The sequence below is a fragment of the Rissa tridactyla genome, chromosome 11 (assembly GCF_028500815.1).
Source record: "Rissa tridactyla isolate bRisTri1 chromosome 11, bRisTri1.patW.cur.20221130, whole genome shotgun sequence".
NCBI classification, from domain to species: domain Eukaryota; kingdom Metazoa; phylum Chordata; class Aves; order Charadriiformes; family Laridae; genus Rissa; species Rissa tridactyla.
This window is the reverse complement of record NC_071476.1, coordinates 659,576-679,986: the sequence shown is the minus strand read 5'-3', so window position 1 is coordinate 679,986 and position 20,411 is coordinate 659,576. Positions and strand designations below refer to the sequence as shown.

Genomic DNA, 20,411 nt, shown 5'->3' with positions numbered 1-20,411 from the left:
TGACAGCCTTGGTTGCAGCCACGCTGTGCGTGCCACTGAGAGGAGCTGCTCTGCAAGAGCCTCTGGGAAGCGCATTGCCCTGAATGCACCTGAGCTGGGGCTTCTGTCACTCTGCTGAAGATGCCCACCGCGAGGGCTGGAAGGTGCATCTCCCTGGCCTCCACAGCTGCCGTGGATGAGCGCCCGCGACACTGGGGTTGGGTGGGAGACAAGCCGCAGCAGGGCTGGGGCCCTCCTGCTGTGCCAGGCGCTGGGCTGCAGCCCTGCGGCCCTCAATAAAGCTGCCTGTGACCTCCGCAATGCCTCGGACAGTCCTTCCAGCGGTGCTGGGGCAGCGCTGCTCCCCGCCCCACCGCTCCGCGGCCCGGCGAGGCCTGCGGGGCCCCGGGCCGGGGCCGTTCCCGGGGCCAGGGCCGGGGCCGGGGCCGGGGCCGAGGTCCGTCCCGAAGGCCTGGCGCCATCTTGTGTGCCGTTGTCATGGCGACGGGCCGCCGTCCGCCGCCGCTGCCTCAGCGCCTCCGGAGCGGGTCACGTGTCCCGCGGGCGGCACGAGCCGCGCACTTGACTGGCACGAGGGGGGGACGCGGCCTACAGCTCCCGGCATGCCACGCGCCGCCGCGCCCGCGCAGTGCACGCCGGGAGGCGCCTGGCGGCTCCGCCCCCCTCCCCACCGCCCGCCCGAAGCAGGGCTGGAGCTGCGCGCTCTCCCGGCCCCGCCCCCTTCTCCGCCATAGGCGGGCAGGGGTGACGCATGCCCGCGGAGGCGGGAGCGCGGTGGCGTGGGGAGTTCTGATTGGCGGCGCGGGCTGCCGTTCCCGGAGGGGGGGGGGCGGGGGCGGGAGCGGCGCGCCGGAAGGCGGAAGGGGAGCATGGCGGCGGGTGCGGGCGGGCTGCTGGCGGCGACCGCGCTGCTGTTGGCGGTGGCCGGGCCGCGCCCGGCACCCGCCGAGCTCACGGACGGCAACAGCGAGCACCTGAAGCGGGAGCACTCCCTGATGAAGCCGTATCAGGGTGAGCGCAGGGCCGGACCGGGCCCGACGCCCCGCGGCGGCCCGGGCTGAGCCGCGCTCTCTCTGCCCGTTGCAGGCGCGGGCTCCGCCGCCATGCCGCTGTGGGACTTCCAGGGCAGCACCATGGTCACCAGCCAGTACGTCCGCCTGACGCCCGACGAGCGCAGCCGGGAGGGCTCCATCTGGAACCGCATGGTGAGAGCCCGGGGCCGGGGGGAGGCCGGCAGCGGCCCGGGGCGGCCCCAGCGCCTGTCCCGGCTCTTGCCCTGACGCCGCTGGGCGGGCTCTCCCCACAGCCCTGCTTCCTCAAGGACTGGGAGCTCCATGTCCACTTCAAGATCCACGGAGCCGGCAAGAAGAACCTGCACGGGGACGGCCTGGCGCTGTGGTACACGCAGGAGCGCCTGGTGCCAGGTACGGTGCGCAGGCGGGGGCCGCCTGGCCGGGCTGAGGCCTCGTCAGCACTTACGCGTGCCCTGGGACGGCCCAGGGAGCTGCCCTTTGAGCAGCCCCTGGCCTGGAAGGTTTCTCGCCAGGGAGGGCATTTGAGCTCCTGTCTGTCAGGTTTCACCTGGCGTGTTCCGCATGTTCTTTCTTGGGAACAGGCACCCTCGGTCGTCTGCTTGGCAATAAACAGCTCTTACAGACCTTCTCAGTAGAAATCTCTGAGCACAAATTCCTTCTGAGAGCCTTGTGTTCCCTGTGTTCTGCCCTCTTCCAGGTCCTGTGTTTGGCAGCAAGGACAACTTTCACGGACTGGCTATCTTCCTTGATACATATCCCAACGATGAAGCCACAGAGGTGAGTAGTTCAGGGAGCTCGTTCAGTGCCAAGGAGGCTGTTTCCTCACGGCTTTGTGCTCCAAGTGCTTCATGCCCGGACCAAGGAAAAGTCTCTCCTCATAAACTTCTCTGTGCTTTGGTTGATCCTTGTTGCTGGCCTTATTCTCTGTGTTCAACCTGCATGTCTCTAAAAGAGTAACTCCTGAATTGGCTTTTTGCTCCAGAATTTCCTGTGGCAGATATACGGATCAGTCCTGTGGAGGCTGACGGTCCTTTTCTTCTCTGCTGCTCCGTGCTTGTGGATTTCATTACAGCACAGTCAGAAAATGTAATGGTGCTAGTGAGATCTATTGCACCAAAAATGTGTCATAAAGCACCTGGAAATGACCCCATCCCCCTCTTGATGCTCACTGACAGCTGAATTCTTGCCTCCAGTTGGCTTCTTGCAGTGTCCATAATCTGCTGACTACAAAGCCCTGAGTGTGGTTACGCTGCTCATGTGAGATTTCTCCTGCTCTGGGTCCTGTGCTCTGTTCTTACACTTCTTACCCGCTCTGGAACTTACTCGGCAAGTCTGGAGCCGTCTCGTTGCCCTGGCCATGTGGTGTGGTGGGGCTCAGGGGCAGTCTTGATACTGAAGGTCAGAAATGGCTGCTCTGCTTTAGCCAGAACAAGCCCTCACTCAGTTTAGAAGCAGCTTTGTGTGGAAAAGGAGCCTTAATTTCATTGTTCTGCCCTTTGTATCCAGCTGTGCAGTAAAACCGTGGCTCTGTTGCTGCGCCTGGCTGAGATCCTGCTCTCGCTGAGGTTTCTGACCAGGCAGGGGAAGGTGGCTCCTGCTTGGTAACTCGAAGGCTCTTGCAGACTGAAAGCAGCAGCGCTCTCCTCCCTGCAGCGCGTGTTCCCCTATATCTCTGCGATGGTGAACAACGGCTCCCTGACATACGACCACAGTAAGGACGGGCGCTGGACGGAGCTGGCGGGCTGCACTGCCGACCTTCGGAACCAGAACCACGACACTTTCCTGGCCATTCGGTACTCCCGAGGCCGCCTGACGGTGAGATGCGGCGGACACCTTCTGCAGGGTGTCTCACATGTTATATGGGGCGGGTGTTGCTTTGTCAGTAGGTGACCTGGAGATGGTTTTCCAGGCTCGACCACCTGCGCCTCCAGCTCCAAAAGAGCTGTGGGCAGGCAGGATGGCAACGTATGTTCTTGGTGTGACGCTCCCCTGGTCTCACAGGTGATGACCGATGTCGAAGACAGGAACGAATGGAAGAACTGCATCGACGTTGCAGGGGTGCAGCTGCCAACTGGCTACTTCTTCGGTGCTTCTGCTGGCACTGGAGATCTGTCTGGTGAGAGGGGGCTTTGCTTGCAGGAATACCGGCTTTTTTGGAGCCTGGAATGTAATGCTACGGATGCACTGGATGTCTTTGACGGCTTCTTTTCCCTGAATTGTTAAAATTTTGTTGGATAGGGACCTGTGGCCTGAGAAGGGAGGTACCTAAGAGCTAAGGAACATTTCAAATTGCAGTTTGATACCTGGGGTGTGAGGATGGCTTGAGAGGGGGGGAGACCTGGACCTGGCACAGCATGGTCCTAGGGGTGCTCTGAGCGCGTGGACATCTCTCAGAGCTGCTGACAGTCTTTGGTGCTGATGGTTGTTTCCTAGACAATCACGACATTATCTCGATGAAGCTATTCCAGCTCATGGTGGAGCACCCTCTAGAAGATGAGACTGTTGACTGGACCAAGATTGAGCCTAGCGTCAGCCTTCTTAAATCACCCAAAGGTGAGTCTCTGGGCTTCGGAGACCTTCAGTGGAGGGTTGGGATGCCAGGGCTGGACTCTTAAAGGCCTGTTGAAAGGTGTCAGAGCTGTGAGACCCCTCAGGAGCTGAGGTTGTGTTGGTCTCTGTAGCTGTTCTTGTCCTTGCAGACAACGTGGATGACCCGACAGGGAATTTCCGAAGCGGGCCTCTGACGGGCTGGAAGGTGTTCCTGCTCCTGCTCTGCGCCCTGCTGGGCATCATCGTCTGCGCTGTGGTGGGAGCCGTGGTCTTCCAGAAACGCCAGGAGCGGAACAAGCGTTTTTACTGATGAAGACCCGGGCCGTGGCCTGTGCCCGAACCCATCTTTTCTATGGGGAGCTGTAAAAACTGTGGTTTCTAAAAGCTGTTTCTGAGAAATATCAGAAGTATTTTCTTATCTGTCTGTCTGGCTGTAGCCCCTGCCCAGCCGTCGGCATCCGGCGGGTTGGACCCAGGGGGGCGATGCCCCATGGGGGCCCCCAGGGCTGCGGTGGGGGAGCCCGGAGGTCGCTCCCCGTGTTTTTTCCAGCGCTCCCCCCACCGGACGGGACCTGCCGTGCTGCCCGTGGCCGGGGGGCAAGCGGCGGCGGGTGTGAATGTATGGGGGCTGTGGGGAGGGGGCTGTGAGTGGGGCATTAAAGGACTGATACCACCTGTGGCTCTGTCTGTGGGGAAAGGGGGGGGTTCTTCTGCGGGGGTGGGGGGCTGCAGTATGGAGGAGCTGGGGACGGGTCCGTATGTGTTGGAGGGTGGTGCTGTCCTCGGGGGCGTCCCGGTTTGGTGTGGGGGGTGTCCCGGTTGGCGGGGGCGGGTGTGTGCAATCCTGGCGGGTCCCGGAGGAATGGGGGTGGTGGGGTGTTCCCCGGAGGCTCCCGGCTGGGGGGACGCCAACCGAGGCGGGGGGGGTGAGGGGTGTCCCGGCGGAGGGGCGGCCCCGGCCGGCGGTGAGGGGGGTGCGTGTGTGTCCCCGCAGCCCCGGTCCCGCCCCCGGCCCGCCCCGCCGGGCGGAAGGGAGCGGGGCGGAACGGCGGGGCCGGGCGGTGTTTCCGGGGGAGCGGGGGGGGGGGCGGATCGGCGGGGCGCAGCCAGCGTGTCCCGCGGCGGGGCCGGGTGGCGGGGCCGGCCGAGCGCCATGGGCCCGGCCCGCCGCAGGGCCGCGCTCCGCCTGCGCGGCGGCGGGTGAGCGGGGACGCGCCGGGTGGCAGCGGGCGCGGGGGGGAGGCGGGTTGGGGGTCCCCGCCGGCCGCTGACTGACTCCCCCCTCTCCTCGCCGTGCCCCAGGTCCCCGCCGCTGCTGGGCCTGCTGCCCGGCAGGTTCTCCATCTTCCCGCTCTTCTTCCTGGCGCTGCTCCTGGGCTTCGCCTCGCTGCTCTGGCTCCAGCTCAGCTGCTCGGGCGAGGGGCCGGTCCCCGGCGGCGGCGGCGGGCAGAGCCGGGGGGGTCCCCGCCAGCCCTGCCCGCCCCAGGCCCCCCAGCCGCCCCCGGCGCCGCCGGAGGACGAGCCGTCGTGGGGTCCCCATCGCCTGGCGCTGCTCGTCCCCTTCCGTGAGCGCTTCGAGGAGCTGCTGACCTTTGTGCCCTACATGCACCGCTTCCTGAGCAAGAAGAGGATCCGCCATCACATCTTCATCCTCAACCAGGTGGATCATTTCAGGTAGCGTCTCCCCTCGCCCCAGCGAGCAGAGGCAGCGAGGGGGCCCCTCTCCGGAACTCCGTCCCGGCTGGCGGGTCTCCCCCTTCGCTCCGGCGGCACGGAGAAGCCTAGGGCCTGGGCAGCGGGGAGTCAGGGCTGAGGTGTCATGCTCTCCCCAGATTTACTCACTCTAAAGCTTATAGAAGGACAAAGCGATGTTTTGCTATTCTCTTCCTAAGCAAGAAGTGAATTACCCACCCCCAGGTATTTCAGCTTTCTCCCCAGTGTTGTGGGGCCATGGCCGCAAACATCTGGGGAGGCTGAAATTCAAAGAAATGCTGTCGCTCACCCCCTGCTCGCTGTCCGGGACCTGCCGGCAGCCCCGGCGGGTGCTGCGCAGCTCCCCAGCCGGCCTCGGGCAGGACGGGCCTTGCTGTAGCCCCCTGGGTTCTGCAGTGGCCAAACCCCTGCGCGGTGCCATCGGGCTCGGTGTGTGCTGCCTGCGCAGGGAGAAGCAGGGCTGCAGTTTCAGGATGGGCTGTGAAGTTTCTGAAGGCAGTTTCGGGCAGCACTGTGAAGGCAGGGAACACCGCGTGTGTGTGTCCCCATATGGGGACCAGCCAAACGTTCAGCATTGAGGAGCACGGGAGAGGGACGTGAAGGGACAGCGGCTGCTATGCGTGGCGCTGAGAGTCCCCGGTCCCGTGGCAGGTTTAACAGGGCGTCCCTGATCAACGTGGGCTTTCTGGAGAGTGGCAACGACACCGACTACATCGCGATGCACGACGTCGATCTCCTGCCCCTCAACGAGCAGCTGGACTACAGCTTCCCGGAGGCAGGGCCCTTCCACGTGGCATCCCCGGAGCTGCACCCGCTCTACCACTACAAGACCTACGTGGGTGGCATCCTGCTGCTCACCAAGCAGCACTATGAGATGGTGAGCCCGTGGGTGGGACATGCCGGCCAGTTTGGGGAAGGGGCTACGGCATTGTCTTGGTGAACAGCCATACATTTTGTGCTCCACGCTTGCGAAGGAGGGAAAGGAGTGAAAATGGTTCGGGGGCAGAACCTGCTGCCTGAGCTGGTGGGGGACAGAAGAGGGAAGGCTGCGCTGGTGCTCAGGGCTTGTGATGCTGGTCTCTGCTCCTCTGTGGCACACGGAGTTGTGCTGGACCAGACCTTGGCCGGTACGATGCCCCTCTCATTTCAGTGCAACGGCATGTCCAACCGCTTCTGGGGCTGGGGACGGGAGGATGATGAGTTTTATCGACGTATCAAAGGAGCTGGTCTCCAGGTAAGGGGTGCTCCATGGCCTCCTGGGTTGAAATTGCCCTTCTCCTTGTCTCCCTACCTGGCCCCTGGCTGTAGGCTGCCCAGGTCAGAACCTGGGGAAGGCAGCCCTTCTGCGCTCCCCATTGCAGTGGCAGACACAGCAGGTTTTCCAGTAGCTTTGCTCTCCTTCCAGGTTCGCCGTCCCTCTGGAATCACGACTGGATATGAAACTTTCCAGCACCTGCATGACCCAGCCTGGAGGAAGAGAGACCAGAAGCGCATCGCTGCGCAGAAGCAGGTGAGACCTCTGTGTGGTCAAGGGGAACCACGGGAGATTCGGGTTGTGATCACCATGTGCTCTGAGCGCTCCTTTCTCGTGTCCTCCCCTGCCAGCTCTGTGCTCCCTCCCCGGGCACAGGGTGCTTCCCCCCTCCACTGGAAGCCAGCGTGGCCTGAATGGTCTTTCTCTTCCTCAGGAACAGTTTAAGGTGGATCGAGAGGGAGGTCTGAACAACGTGAGGTACGGAATCGAGTCGCGGACAGCTCTGAATGTGGCAGGAGCCCCTTGCACCGTCCTTAATATCTTGCTGGACTGTGACACGAGCGAGACCCCTTGGTGCACGTTTGGCTGAGCCCATCTCCCGTGTGCCGGTCGTGTATGCTGTGCTTGTGCCAAGATGCCGGCGCTGCCGCTGAGCTGCTTGGAGCAGGCAGGATTTTTGCAGCAGACGAGCATGGCGGTGCTGGCGAGACACAGAGGGACAGAAAGGGCTGAGACCCGGGCTTCGCTGGGACCAACAGCAGAGGCTGAGAGCGGGACTCTGCGGCATTGCTGTGGACACTGGTGCTGCCTCCCAGGGCAGGTGCAGGAGTCGGTTTTCCTGCGCTGGACATGGCTGAGCTGCCACCCAGCTCAGAGGACAATAAAGAACTGTCAGGACACCTGTGAGTTGTGAATGCCCTCTGCTGTGCTGCTCCGTGCCGCTCCTTTGTCCTGCTCCCTTCACCTTACTGGCTTCAGCGCACACGTTTCTGGCTTGGCCCCGGCTAAGCTGTGTCTGGACAGGTGATCTGCTCTGGTTTGGAGGCCAAGCCGGTCAGAAACGGGCTCCAAGTGAGATGGTGCCTGTGTTTCGCTGCCAGGTACCCCCAGGGCTGTGCTGTGGTCGCTTCGTTGCAGGAAGCGGTTGTGGTTGAGCCGAGCCCCAGCATCCGCAGGTCCGCTGGATGTCAGCAGCTGAGGTAGCGCAGGACTTCCCTCTCTGGGGAGTCAGGAGGAGAGTCCGGGCTGAGCTGCTCCCTTCCTTGCCTGCCTCCTGTGGCACGTGCTGCCTTGGCCTTTTTCAGGGGGGGTTGGAGAGCCTGATTGTCCCCCCAGCAGCACTGAGGGGAACTGGGATCTGCTCTGGCCCTGTATGAGGTGTCCCGGGAAGGACTAGCTGCCAGGCTCACCGCGGTGCTGGTGGAGCCGGGGCAATGGCTCGGGTGAAGAGCAGGAATGAGGATGGTTCCCTGTAACCCACCTGAGTCGAGGGGAACGAGAGCTTCCCCGGGCAAGGCAGGGGCTGGGATGCTCCCCTCGAGGTGGGAGCGGGAGGGATGAGGGAGAGACAAGGCTGTGCGGGGACCAGTCCGCAGGTGTCACCTGCTCGCTCTGTCTGCTGGCTCTGCCTCGCCGCCAGGCTGGTTTCTCCCATGGTGTGGCACGCCAAGGGCCTGGGCAGCCCCTTCCAGCAGGGCAGGGGGGCATTTACTTGTCGAGGGTGTCACAGTGCTGGTCCCCCGCTGCTGGCAGGGCCTGCGAGGGCTCCCCTGTGGGCTCAAGCCCCCCAGTGTAGATGTGGCTTGTCTGGCTGCGCGAATGGCTCGCGGAAGGTGCCCGGGCAAAGGGCTGTGTCAGCCTTGGGGTGCTGCTGAGCAGGAGGTGACCGGGCAGATGCACCCTGCGAACCCTGGGTCCGTCCCCAGGAGCCCAACCTGCGCGGTGACGTGGGGACCTGCTGCTGTCAGAGCAAGAGCAGCCCGTGGCAGGTGGCCGAAGCACTGACACTGTGCTGGGAGAGTGCTCTGGGATGGGAGACAGGAGGAGGAGGAGGTGAATGTCCTCCTCTGGCTGCTGGGGACGTGCCTGGGTGCTCTGCAGTGCCAGATCCAGGAGGTGGGGAAGCCGGGAAGGTCCCCACAGGTGAGGAAGGGCACTTGGGGCTGCCAGTCTTTTGGGTTTGGTAGAAATCAACCACACCAGCACCTTTTGCTGGGAAGCGGGAGTAGGGGGGCCGCCTGCTCTGCTCAGGACCCGGCTCTCGAGCCCCGGCCACGGAGCAGCGCCTGGTCCGTGTGTGCTCATGCTCCAAGCAAACAGGCGCTGTGACCTCTAGGATGCTGCCGCTCACCCTGATCTGCCGAGGGGTGGCAGAGATGCCCGACAACTCTCAAGGAGACCCCTGCCAGCACTGGGCTCCCCTCCTCCATCCCCAGCCTGGCCTGGCCGCCTGCTCAGGCTGCTGGGTGAAGCGGTGCTGTGCCAGAGCAGAGGGTGCTTGGGCTGGCTCACAGATGGTGCCGTGTTCAGGACTGCACCGCGCTGGCTCTGGGGTCTTGGCACACGTTTTGGCTGCTGCTGCCTCCTCAAGCTGGGCAGACCCAGCCAAGCAGCCGGTACCCCTCCGTTCAGCCCCGTCACCAGCACTGGCACCAGGCCCTCCGTGTTTCCTGGCCCCCTTCTGTCCTCGTCCCCTGCCTGGCGCTTCCTGGAGCCATCGCTTTGCTGGGTGCCTGCAGACATCCCCAGGCAGAAGCTGTCGCCATCCCGGGAAGCTGAGCAGACCCAGGGACATGGCACCTCCAGAGCACCAGGATGGGGGAGACAGAAGCATCAGAGCCAAGTGTGGGGTCGTGTACCGTTGTAGGGGCAGTGGGATGGGGCGTCTGGAGAGATTTGATGCTGTCTGCGCTCTGTGCTGCTCCAGAGCTGGGTGAGGAGTCCAGATCCCCGCAGATGGGGGTGCGAGGGGGGCTGCCTGCCGAGGTAGGGGTCGAGGCGGCGGTGCAGGGCGGTGAGGATCAGGCCACGCTGCTTTGCATCACCCAAGGTGCAGGCAGGCCCAGCGTGTCCTCCCCAGCTCGGGGCCTGTCCTCGCCCCAGGGCGATGTAGGGACGCGCCACCCGGGAGCTCCCAGTGGCCTCTCCAGCACTGGTATCTGGAATGAAGATTGCAGGCGGGCTCAGCCACACGATGCGCTGCTCTGGAGGTGTTCCCGGCGCCCGTCATGTCCCTCGTTGTGGTTGGCCAAAGGGAGACGTCGGCCCCACTCCTGTCTCCATTGCACAGGTTTTGGGATCGGCCACCTGTACGCCGGCTGCTCACCGGTGCCTGAACCGCAGCCAGGGCTGGCGGAGGCAGATCAAAGTATTTCTCTGCACCGTTCAAAATAGATGACACAGTTTCAGGCAGGTTTCATGAAGACGTAGATGTGCAGCAACAGAGAGCATATGCGCACCTCGCACTTCGCTCAGCGCTAAAGGCTCCTCTCCCGCTGCCTGGCAGCTATTTCTCAGCTCTGCTCGCAGCCCCCTCATCCTCCGGTTGCTTTTGTGGAAGAGGCGCCGTGCTGGAGACCCGGCTTCCTTTTATAGCCCTGAATGTGACTCGGAGGTCGCTCGGCTCCGTTCCCCCCCCACGCACTTCATTATTAGCAATATCCCAGCGGGAGGGGACGAGGTTTTTTTCCCCATCGCCTTTCAGCGGATGGATAACACCCTGCCTGATGTCCCGGGAACCCCATGGAGCTGAGCTGGAGGCCTCCTGGCGTTCCTGTGCTCTCAGCAACCCTGAGGACGGGGTCAGGATGCTCGGAGGCAGAGATAGCCCATGGAGTCCCAGCCCTGCCGCTCTGTGACCCCCCTTCTGGGGCCCAAATTGCTGCCAGCGAGGCCATGCGGGGGCTGCCGTGCAGCAATCGATGGCTTTTATTGCCAGGTTGTTTTAAACGGAGTGGTGCCCGGAGCGGCTTGCTGGCAGCCACATGAAATTGCTGTAGAATCGTGATGTGAGGGGGGTTTGGGGGGTTGAGGCAAACAAAGAGAGGGGGCTGGGGAAGAGCTGGTGGGAGGCAGGAGCATCTCTGCCCCCAGAATGGGGCAACCCTGGCTGCTGGAGCGTCCGGGGCAGGGACGAGCCCTGGGGCCCCCCCCCGGGAGCTGCCGTCCCATGAGACGTGCTCGGGGGAGCGCAGCCCATGGTGGAGACGTGGCAGCAGGAAGCGGGGCAGACACGGAGGGGTGCGGCTGTGACCAGCACCCGTTGAAGTCAGCCCGGCATCACTGCAACCTGCCCGGACCGAGCCCCCGGCGGGATGCCGTTACTGCCTGTCCTTCTGGCAGGGACCCAGCGTCCCCTCGGGCTGCTGGGGGTGCCCCACGCATGGCTGAGCCACAGGCAGAGGGCCGGGGCATCACAGACACATTCCTGGTGCCGGCAGGTTGGGAAATGGCACTGTTGTGAAGGGCCCCCCGGTTCAGAGGCCACGCGTCCTGCCACTCCGGCGTGCAGCCGGGCGGTGGAAAGGAGCCATGGGGAACAGGGAGGCCGGGGATGGAGGGAGCGTTTGCGTGCCTTGGCACTGCACCGAAGATAATGGAGGCATGTGAGCGAGCCTGGCGAGCAGGGACCGGGGACACTGTGTGTGTGTGGGTGAGCACTGGCAGCACAGCTTGAGGACTCTGGTGTGCGGCGGGGGGAGCTGGCAGCGAGCAGGGCCCCGGTGCATGAGCACGCCGGATGAACACGTCCCCGAACCCAGGCTGGGGACCGTGTGGGAATGATCCCCCTCTGGGGACAGATGGGTGCCACGCACGGGCTGCCGTGGGGACGGAGCAGGGTTGCTGCAGGCGTCCCACTCCCCGAGGACACCAGGACAGCCGGTGACCAGGCCTGCCCGTGCTGGGATCCCCGCTCCCTGCGCGTGGCACGCCGCAGGGGTGACAAGTGGCAGAACCGGCTCCCGGCCAGGACGTGGCGGGGCTGGCTCAGAGGGATGAAGCGTGTCGTGTCTCACCTGTGCCAGGCCAGGCGCCGGGGCGAGGGACAGCCCCACCAGGGCACTCCATGCGCCCATGGCAGGCCACGGCCCGTGGGGCGAGCGGTGCAGCGCAGGCACCTCCTGCACACCCGTGGGTGCTGTGGCGGGGGGGTACGGGTGCAGAGAGCGTCCCAGGGAGCCGAGACCCCTCTGTCCCCAGCGGGGGGGGTTTCGTGCCGCCGACAAGGCTGAGCAAAACGCTTCTCCCCCGCCCCGGGGTGGGCGATACGGCCCGCTCCTACCAGCTCCCCCCCCCGCCCCGCCACGGTGAGGGCCACCGGGGGGCCGGCTGGAGCCGCTGCCGCTCGGGGGTTTGGGCGGCGGGGGGTGAGCAAGGGGTGCTCGGCGCTGCACGAAGCCAGCACCGCCCTGCCCCGCCCCGCCGGTGGGCACGGCCGGGCCGTCCCCCTTCTTCTCCTTCCTCCTCCTCCTCCTCCCGCCCCGCCGCCCGCCCGCCTCCGCGCCGCGATTTGCCGGTGCCGGCTCCTCCCGCTGCCCGCGCGGTCGCCGGCCGAGGGGCGCGTTCAAACGCGGCGAGGGAAGGAAGGGAGGAACGGGGCGGGTGTGCGTGGAAAAATAAGAGAGAGAGAGAGAGAGAGAGAAGCCGAGCGGGATCGCGGAGCCGCCGGCATGGTGAGTGCGGGCCCGGTAAGCGCCCCCCACCGGGGAGGAAGGTGGCGGGGCGTGGGGGGGGGGGGGGAACACGCGGGTGTCGTCCCCCCCCCCGCCGCCGACCCGGTGCTCTTCCGCCGTGCGGTGCTTTGTGGCGGGATGCAACGCGGTCCGGTCGGGGGCCGGCCCCCGGAGGATCGAGCTCCCCGCCCCGCTCCCGCTTTCTCCGTGCCGGAAATTCCGGCCGGGATCGGTGGAAAAAGGCGGGGGGGGGCTGCGGGGAGGCGCGGGGGGGGCTGCGGGGAGGCGGGCGCGGGGGGATCCCCGCGCCCGCCTCCCCGCAGCCCCCCCGCGCCTCCCCGCAGCCCCCCGAAAGCGTTTGTGGCCGTATCCCGCCCCAGGAGGGCTCGATAGGGAGCTGTGGGGGGGCACAGCTTGGGGTTGGGATCGTATCTCCCCGGGAAGGAGCCAGGCTGGCCAGACCGGTGTTTTGCCGCCTGGGGGGTGACACCCTTCCCGCCGCAGGCAGGACACCTTCGGGTTCCCCCGGCGCTTCCCAAAAAACCTCCCACAACCTGACCTACTTCCCTCGGCCCAACGCGCCTGGAGCCACCACCCCGGTGTCCGAGGCCGGTGGGGGGGGGGGGGTGGCTGGATGCTGCAAGCTTCCCCTCCATGGGGACATCCCTGTCCCCCGTCCATCCCTCCGCACGCCCGGTGGGCATCGCGGGCGGCGATGGACTTTCCCAAAGGGTCCATCCCTGTCGCCTTTCGTGGGGTGTCCGATGCCCGGAGCAGGTGCTGGGTTTGCGGAGGGAGGTGACAGCGCAGGCCGGGAGCTGTCAGACAGGTTTGTGCGTGGCAGCAATTAAAAGCGGGGTGTTTGTTTACCCGCCGTGTGGTGCTGAGAACCAGGGCAGCTTCCTGGGTGTAACCCGGCCTGCGAGCCCTTGGCGAGGCTGGGAGCCACCGAGGGGGCTCTGCCTGGCCCCTGCCATGCCCCCGCTGCCCCCAAAGGGCTGTGAGGGCCATTGTCCCCCTCCCCGGTGAGCCGGAAGGCATCCTCGCATCCTTCCTCCCCCTGGCCACCTCCGCAGGAAACTGCATTGTCCCGTCCGCATCCTGCCCCTTCCCACCGCCCTCCCGCCGTGTCCGGCCACGGGGTCCCGGCACGCACGCAGCAGCTGGGCTGTGGCCGCCTTGTCCCTGGCCGGCGTTGGGGTGGGTGCGCCTGCGGATGGAGCAGGGCCACGGGGAGGGCTTGGGAACTCGCCCTGCGTGGCGTGGGAGCCCGTGCTGTGCGGGAAGGCTCCCCGTGGGGCAGGAGAGGTGCCCCCGGGGAGGCTGAGCCAATGACCCCAGGACTGGGCATCCCCAGGGTCAATTTGGGGAGGGTGTCCAGACCATGGGGTCCCTGCGGGGCAGCTCGGTGCCGCTGGGCCGGGGCTGGCGCCAAGCCCAGGCAGGTGCTGCCGGCTCCCGAACTCGCCCGCCTGGCTGGGCGGCAGGTGCCTGTTTTGGTGGCAGCCCCGGCCCCGGCCGCGGGCGGGAGGTGGGGCTGGGTGTGGGAGGGAGGCGCTCCGCCATGGCGGGGGATAACAGGGGGGAGCCCCCACCCTGCCACAGCTCGCCCGGTGCATGCTGCATGCTGGCACCCTGCTTGCTCGGCTCCTGGGTGCCCTGGGGAGCTGCTCGGGACCTGGTGGGTCTCTCCCAGCGCCAGGAACCCAGGTCGGTTCTTGGGACGAGCTGGGAAAGGGGGGTACCGGGGGGGGGGCTCAAAGTCCCGGCTGCCCGGCGTTGCTGACTTTGTCTCTCCTTCAGCAGTGCTGGTACCGGGCTTTTCTCTAATTCTCCATGGCAGCAGCACAGGGTCCTGTGACCTGTGAGCCCGACACCCGCATCCTCGGCACCTACCTCTCCTCGGAGCCCGTCGGCGTCGTCGGCAGCATGGGCAGCGTGGGCAGCCTGGTGGAGAAGCAGGATCTGTCCCCCCTGGAGCTGCGGGCCCCGCTGGGGGGCTCGCGAGGGCTTCGGCAGCCCGACGGCTTGCTGCGGAAAGGGCCGAGCCAGCGGGAGCTCTTTGGCTACCTGCACGGGGCCAAGAAGGAGACGCGGTCTGAGCGGAAGCACCAGACGTCGGGCGCCTGCTACAAGCGGGACTATGAGAGCGACCGTGAGAACCGGTCCCCTGAGCGCGGCTCCCGCGAGCATCACCGCGGGGCCGACTTCTCCAAGAGCTCCCTGCCCGAGAGGGGACGCTTTGACAAGGTGAGGCTGTGGGCACCATGCTGGGCCCCGAAATACAAGAGGACGGGGCTGGAGCAGAACGATCGGTGCCCGGGATGGAATGTGGGGCTTTGGGGATGCCCAGGGATATGGGCCTGGGAGCGAGCGGGTTCTCCCTGGCTTGGGGCTCCTGTGGGGGCTGTTGGGCTCATCCTGACCCCGCTCTTGTTTTTCAGTGCCGTATCAGGCCCTCGGCTTTCAAGGCGGTGGCCGGGAAGGGGCTGGTCTCCATGCAGGGCCTCTCCTCGTCCAAGGGGCAGAAGCTGTCCAAGAGCAACGGGAGCCTGCACACGCTGCTGTCGCAGAGCAGCACGACGGCCTCGCAGCACGGCCCGCTCCGCACCCACCTGCTCCACGCCATCAGCCTGGATGAGGCCTCCGACTCCAGCCACAACTCCATCCAGAGCTTCCCCTCCTACGGGTCCCGCCTCAAGCCTGCCCAGAGCCAGTTCAGCGCCTCCATGGGCCACATCAACCACATCGGGGGCTCCTTGGACAGGGTCTCCCGGAGCCCTAGGGACCCCCTGGCCCCCGAGAAGGCACCCCTGTCCTGCAAAAGCATGGCCACGCTGAGCCGGCTGCAGAGCCCCGGGGAGCCCCCGCCACCCTACGAGTTCACCTACTCGCTGGAGGACGCGGTGAAGCAGCTGGAGGACCGGCTGCAGGAGACGGGAGGAGAGCTGCGGCAGCTCAAGAGGAGCCTTAGTGAGACCGAAGACCCCTTCACGCAGGTGAGCCGTGGGGCTGGGGCTGTGCTGGGTGCCCCGGGCAGGGGTGTGGGGTGGCGGTGCCTGGGTGGAGCAAGCTGTGGAGGAGCTGATGTCCTGCTGTGGTGGGTGGTGGGCTGGGAATGTCCAAGCGTAGGAGGACCCAACATCATGGGACCTTCTGGGATCCCTCTCTGGGGCCGCCCCAGACCCTCACCAGAGTCCACCTGTGCTGGCAGGTATTTGAGGACAAGCAGCGGCTGTGGCTGGACGAGCTGGAGGATCTGAAGCAGATGTACGTGGCCAGGCTGCAGCAGGTGATGCAGCAGGCGCAGCGTGGGCAGCGGGCGCTGCAGCTGCAGCTCTACAAGGCACAGCAGGAGAAGAAGCGGCTGCAGGAGGAGCTGAGCATGCAGCAGTGCCAGTGCGAGGAGACCAAGCTCCGGCAGTCCCAGGGTGAGCGTGTCAGCCCAAAGATGGAGGAGACCAAGTGGGAGGTGAGTCTCCTTCCTTCCCTCTCTGTGGCGCCAGCATGGGGGCAGTGGTTCCTGGCTCTGGTGTCATTCATGAGCCAGGTGTGATGCTCGTGGTCTCCCAGGGGTGCTGTGGTGACAATCTGGGGTGCTGTTCCTCCAACCTTTCCTCACCGCTCACCCCTGCCCTGCAGGTGTGCCAGAAGGCAGCAGAGATCTCCCTGCTGAAGCAACAGCTCCGGGACACCCAGGAGGAGATGGCTCAGAAGCTGGGTGAGATCTTCAGCCTGAAGACACAGCTGCGGGAGGCCAAAGCGGAGGTCCAGGCCAGGGACTCCCAGCTGGCACAACTGGCAGACTCCTTCCAGAACCCCCCGGAGCCCGGTGCCTCACTGCCGCTGGGCGACGACCCCATGCCAGCGTGCCAGGACTTCCCCGGCTGCGAAACTGATGACTCCAAGTGCCGGGGCCTTCACAGCGACACGGCGGAGCCCCTGGAGCGGCAGGTGGAGTGGCTGTGGGCAGAGCTGCTGCGGGAGCGGCGCCAGGGCCAGCTGCAGGCTGTGAACTTTGAGCTGGAGAGGAAAACCTGGCAGGAGGAGAAGGAGAAGGTGCTGCGGTACCAGCGGGAGCTCCAGGCCAGCTACATGGAGATGTACCACCGGAGCCAGGTGCTGGAGCGGGAGCTGCGGCAGCTGCGGTCGGAGCCCAGGGATGTCGGGACGGACTCGCCATGGATCGAGCGGGTGGAGTCCTCGAAGATCTGAGCGGCGGGATGCTGGTGGGACTGTGAAGGGGGAAGGTCTCTTGCTGCTGCAACGGGACGATCTCAGGGCCTGCACAAGGACACCGGCCGCTTGGTGCTGCCCTGGGGAGAAGGACTGATTGCGACAAGGGAGCTTTTCCTTCTTGCAGCACTTCAGGCCCTTCTGCGGGGGGTGTCTCTAGAGATGGGGGTGTCATCTGTGCCAGGGTGGGGGTCTTGCATGTGCCCCGTGCTCTGACTCCAGGAGTGCTTGCTCTGTGATTCCTTCTGCCATGGAGGCAGAAACCAAGCGCCCTGGGAGACATTCCTCGTCCCTCCTGCTCTGCCGCCCCATTCCCTACAACCCAGTAACTTAATGTCTTACTAAGGAGAGGCTCAGGCCCTGTCCCCAGCCCTGGTGCCTTGCTGTGAGGTTCCAGCTGCTGCTTGCAATGGCTGCCCTGTCGGCAGGGTCCTGGAGCCACCAGTGCCCTGTGCCTGGACCAGTCTGTGTTGGTGCCACTGGGAAGGCAGAGGAGAAAAGTCTGACAAGGCTGGTACTGCTGGGAGGGGGGGGCAGCTGCCCCAGCACCTCTGTTGGGGCTTCCCATGACAGCGGTATTGGGGCTGCTCTGCGATGGAGGGTGGTTAACACAGCCCTTGGGCTGAGAGGGGCGAGTGCCTTGTGCAGTGATGGGAGCCCAGCATCCTGCCGGGATGGGAGGCCTTTGGTGAGGGGCGAGAGGACTGGGGCATGTGGGCAGGGTGCTGGGATATCCCCACATCACCCCTGCCAGGGTGGGTGAGGGGTAGTGGAGGAGCCGGGCCAGCGCTGGGGGAGATGAGGCTGAGGCGCGGGATGGAGCCCTGCTCCGTGCCTGTATCAACGCAGCCACGTGAAGGCCGGGCCCGGCCCCGCTCTCCTCGGCCTTTCCTGCAATAAATCCGGATTTCACTCTTCTGGCCTCTGCCTTTGTTCTCTCCCAGCACGGCGGGGGGTACCGGGGGCTCTCGGCCACGCAAGGCGGGGGTGCGGGCCGGCCTGGGCCCTGCCGTGCCCGGGGAAGGGGCAGCGGGGCCGCCTCCCTCGGGGGTCGCTGCCGGGGAGCCGCTGCGTCGGGGCGGGAGGCGGCCCGGGGCTGGCGGTACAACCGGTCGGGGCATCGCGGCGGGCTGAGTCACGGCAGGGCCGGGGCCTGCGCGACCGGCTGGGCCCCGCGGGGGCGGGCGGGCTCCTGGGCGCTGCCGCCGGGACAGGCCTCACCCCCCCCCCCTCCTTCCCCCCGGACTGGTTTAACCCGGCCGGGAGACCCCACGAGGACTACGACCGCCCCCCCCCCCCCCCCCCCGAGTGGTCCCTCCCGGCCTCCCGCTCCCCGGAGCGTCGCCTCCACCTGCGGGGCGCCCCCTGCCGGCGGGGAGGCCCCAGCCGTGGCAGCCCCCAGGCCGGGACTGCTCCCCCCCTCCGCCAGTACGGAGTGCCGGGACCGCGTCCTACAAACCCCGCAAACACCTTTATTGACCCCCACAGCGCTCACCGCCCGCCGGCAGTGTCCCCCTGTCAGTGTCCACAGAAAGAAGGCGGTGGGGGGTGGGTGTGGACCCACAGCCCGTCCCCGGTTCTTCACAGCGGGAGGGGCAGAGCCCCCACCTCCTCCAGGCACTCATCGTAGGTCTCCTGGTACTCCTCGTGGGGCTTGATCATGATGACGCAGGTCGGGCGCTTCGAGCCGGCGGCGGCTCCCAGGTCCTGCAGGAAGAGAGCAGGGCCGTGGGGGAGGCTGGGGGTGCCGGGTTCCCCCCTCACGGAGGGGAGGCCTGACACCCGGCCAACACCCGTCATCCCCCAGTCTAGCACAGGGACATCTCCACCAGCCCCTCAAGCCCCCGGGCTGGCACCCGCCTCATCCACTCTGCTTCCTCCCAGGAGTGGGGAGCTGGGGTCTGCAGCACGGTGATGTCCCAAAGACACCAACACCCTCCCTAAATTCCAGCCTACAAAGTGAGGATGTCCCACCGACACATGGTGCCTGGGCCAGCGTCCCATTTCGGCAAGCAGCGGGGTCCCAACTCACAGCTAAGAGGTGGGACACGTCCCCACTCCATCCCAGAGCTCCCACCCCAACTCCTGCGGGGACTCGGCTGGGACAAAGGGTTCCGCGCTCCCACAGTGAGACACTCCTGCATCCGCACCACGACTACTTCTCCCTCTCATGTTCTGGCCATGGTATTGAGATATTAGTTGTTTAACTTAAATAAGTAACTTTTAATTACAATAAATTACTTAAAGTGATAATATGGTGGGACTTAATGCTGTTTGCTTAGCTTTACTCAGCATGAGTAGCTACATTTGTGAAGCCTTTAGGCCGCAACAGAGTTAATTTTCTTCGTAATTTTCCTAGCAGCTGGTAGTGTTGTTGTTTAGTCTTTTAGTACAAGAAAAATGTTGGTAACACACTGATGTTTTGGAATTGTTCTCCCTAAGTCTGGGACTTTTCAGTTCCCCATGTTCTGCCAGCGAGCGCAGGTGCAGAAGAAGCATAAACCAGGAAGATAAGGAGGCAAAAGCCGTCAGCAGAGATTGCAAATCAACAAGACAGGAGCAGTCAACGGCCGGCCTGCCTGCACACAGAAAAGCCTGTAACACTGAGGTGTCAGAAGACCCCAGACCAAATACCACCATTGGACTAAAAGACGTGTGAACAGTGTGCGAGGGGCAGGTATAGACACCACAAGGGTCTAATTGCCCAGGGAATTCTTTGAGGGCCCTCCCTTTTTGGAGGCACCAAGCCCAGGCTGCTGTACCTTTCAATTAAATTACTTATTTTTATAAAATATGATGCCAGATACTCTGCTGTGGGAAACCTAGGGTTGAGCCTGAAGGAGGAGGGAGCGTGACCAAGAGTAAGTGTGTGTGAGGAGGTGGAAGGGGCACCCATTAGCTCACTGGGGTCACCCGCTGCAATGGGACCCTGGTCCTGGCAGTTAAAGACTCGAGTGGTGTGTGCGACTCCTTGAATGGTGTGAATGCTTGGGCAGCAGCTTCTCCTTTAACAGCAGACAAGCACCGGGTGCTCAGGCACCAGATTTGCACCTCCCCGGGAAGGCTCCTGTCACAGCCCGAGCCAGGTGCTGCCACCAGGTTCCCTCTCACTGGGGCTGGTTCCTCCTGGCTGCTGCAAATCCCCTTACCGATTTGGAAGGGACGTATGCGTAGGGGAGGCTCCTGTCCTCGCACATGATAGGGATGTGGCAGTACACATCGATAGGCAGCGTGTCGCCGGCGAGCACCGTGATCCTGCAGGAGAAAGCCCGTGTCAGTGGCCAGCCCAGGCCGTGCCGTGCCGGTTCCGGGGGGGCCGGGGCTCCGCTTACCCCTTCTCGCCTTTGTTGATGAACTTCTGGACCTCCTTCACGCCGCGACGGATCTGCTTGTGCTTGGCCGCTGCAAGAGAAGCACATCGTGAGGGGGCCGCACCGCCCAGGCCCGGTCCCGGCCGGCCCTTGCCATGCCCCGGCCGCTGCCATGCCCCAGTCCCGGTGCCGGCCCCTGCCAGACCTTTCCTGATGCACTTGTAGAGCTTGCGCGTCAGCTTGCGGGAGGCGAGCGGCTGGGCGATGGGGTTCAGGAAGTCGAGCTGCTCCCGGTACGAGCGCTCTGGCGTTCCCTCCGCCTCCGCCGCCGCCTCCTGCTGCTTCTCCCGCGCCATGGCCGAGCCGCTGCGCGCCGCCACTTCCGCTTCCGGGGCACGCGCCGCCCGGGAGGCGGCACTGACTGGGTAGGAAGGTTGACGATTGGCTGACAGAGCGCTGCCAGCCCCCTGCGCCAGCCAATGGCCCGCGGGGACTTCCCGCCGCCGGCGCCGCGGGCCTCTCGCCCGCCCACCCCGCCGCCCGCGGCCCCGCGGTTCCCCCCCTCCCCGCGCTGGCCCCGGGGCTCCCCCGCTCCGGCCGGGCTGTCACACGCGCGGGGACACGCTTTGGACACGGGCCT

General features: G+C 65.2%; 4 protein-coding genes across 10 annotated transcripts; 3 read left to right on the top strand and 1 right to left on the bottom strand.

Annotated features, from left to right (window-relative positions):
* Positions 1-838: 838 nt before the first annotated feature.
* On the top strand, positions 839-4,008 carry LMAN2 (lectin, mannose binding 2). Its single transcript, XM_054217764.1, has 8 exons — positions 839-1,011; positions 1,087-1,205; positions 1,307-1,424; positions 1,732-1,811; positions 2,688-2,849; positions 3,036-3,150; positions 3,468-3,587; positions 3,734-4,008. Exons 1-8 carry the CDS (start codon positions 870-872, stop codon positions 3,892-3,894), a joined length of 1,017 nt encoding a protein of 338 aa, XP_054073739.1. The 5' UTR covers positions 839-869; the 3' UTR covers positions 3,895-4,008.
* A 667-nt stretch (positions 4,009-4,675) lies between these two features.
* B4GALT7 (beta-1,4-galactosyltransferase 7) lies at positions 4,676-7,375 on the top strand. Its single transcript, XM_054217720.1, has 6 exons — positions 4,676-4,784; positions 4,887-5,258; positions 5,949-6,174; positions 6,448-6,531; positions 6,703-6,807; positions 6,986-7,375. Exons 1-6 carry the CDS (start codon positions 4,738-4,740, stop codon positions 7,139-7,141), a joined length of 990 nt encoding a protein of 329 aa, XP_054073695.1. The 5' UTR covers positions 4,676-4,737; the 3' UTR covers positions 7,142-7,375.
* On the top strand, positions 7,001-17,360 carry N4BP3 (NEDD4 binding protein 3). 7 transcript variants are annotated; one of them, XM_054217716.1, is made up of 5 exons: positions 7,001-7,029; positions 14,028-14,474; positions 14,669-15,223; positions 15,439-15,696; positions 15,867-17,360. In XM_054217716.1, the coding sequence occupies exons 2-5, from the start codon at positions 14,061-14,063 to the stop codon at positions 16,437-16,439; spliced, it is 1,800 nt and encodes a 599-aa protein (XP_054073691.1). In that variant the 5' UTR covers positions 7,001-7,029; positions 14,028-14,060; the 3' UTR covers positions 16,440-17,360. The 7 variants fall into 7 exon arrangements, with proteins under 7 accessions (XP_054073691.1, XP_054073692.1, XP_054073688.1 ...); XM_054217717.1 differs by having other exon boundaries at positions 7,007-7,029; positions 14,031-14,474; XM_054217713.1 differs by lacking the exon at positions 7,001-7,029 and adding an exon at positions 12,069-12,224 and having other exon boundaries at positions 14,031-14,474.
* A 549-nt stretch (positions 17,361-17,909) lies between these two features.
* On the bottom strand, positions 17,910-20,159 carry NHP2 (NHP2 ribonucleoprotein). The gene is made up of 4 exons (XM_054217312.1): positions 19,977-20,159; positions 19,793-19,862; positions 19,610-19,715; positions 17,910-18,167 (listed from the first exon to the last, which is right to left on the bottom strand). Exons 1-4 carry the CDS (start codon positions 20,125-20,127, stop codon positions 18,042-18,044), a joined length of 453 nt encoding a protein of 150 aa, XP_054073287.1. The 5' UTR covers positions 20,128-20,159; the 3' UTR covers positions 17,910-18,041.
* Between the last annotated feature and the right edge of the window lie 252 nt (positions 20,160-20,411).

Bases quoted from the DNA above. Each gene is read 5' to 3' on its own strand.
- LMAN2 (XM_054217764.1), top strand. From the start codon at position 870: ATGGCGGCGGGTGCGGGCGGGCTGCTGGCGGCGACCGCGCTGCTGTTG. The intron at 1,812-2,687 runs GTGAGTAGTTCA...TCCTCCCTGCAG, and splicing joins CCAACGATGAAGCCACAGAG to CGCGTGTTCCCCTATATCTC. The intron at 3,588-3,733 runs GTGAGTCTCTGG...TTGTCCTTGCAG, and splicing joins CCTTCTTAAATCACCCAAAG to ACAACGTGGATGACCCGACA.
- B4GALT7 (XM_054217720.1), top strand. From the start codon at position 4,738: ATGGGCCCGGCCCGCCGCAGGGCCGCGCTCCGCCTGCGCGGCGGCGG. The intron at 5,259-5,948 runs GTAGCGTCTCCC...GTCCCGTGGCAG, and splicing joins AACCAGGTGGATCATTTCAG to GTTTAACAGGGCGTCCCTGA. The intron at 6,532-6,702 runs GTAAGGGGTGCT...CTCTCCTTCCAG, and splicing joins TCAAAGGAGCTGGTCTCCAG to GTTCGCCGTCCCTCTGGAAT.
- N4BP3 (XM_054217716.1), top strand. From the start codon at position 14,061: ATGGCAGCAGCACAGGGTCCTGTGACCTGTGAGCCCGACACCCGCATC. The intron at 14,475-14,668 runs GTGAGGCTGTGG...CTTGTTTTTCAG, and splicing joins AGAGGGGACGCTTTGACAAG to TGCCGTATCAGGCCCTCGGC. The intron at 15,224-15,438 runs GTGAGCCGTGGG...CTGTGCTGGCAG, and splicing joins CCGAAGACCCCTTCACGCAG to GTATTTGAGGACAAGCAGCG.
- NHP2 (XM_054217312.1), bottom strand. From the start codon at position 20,127: ATGGCGCGGGAGAAGCAGCAGGAGGCGGCGGCGGAGGCGGAGGGAACG. The intron at 19,863-19,976 runs GTCTGGCAGGGG...CTTCTCTTGCAG, and splicing joins CTACAAGTGCATCAGGAAAG to CGGCCAAGCACAAGCAGATC. The intron at 19,716-19,792 runs GTAAGCGGAGCC...TTTCTCCTGCAG, and splicing joins ATCAACAAAGGCGAGAAGGG to GATCACGGTGCTCGCCGGCG.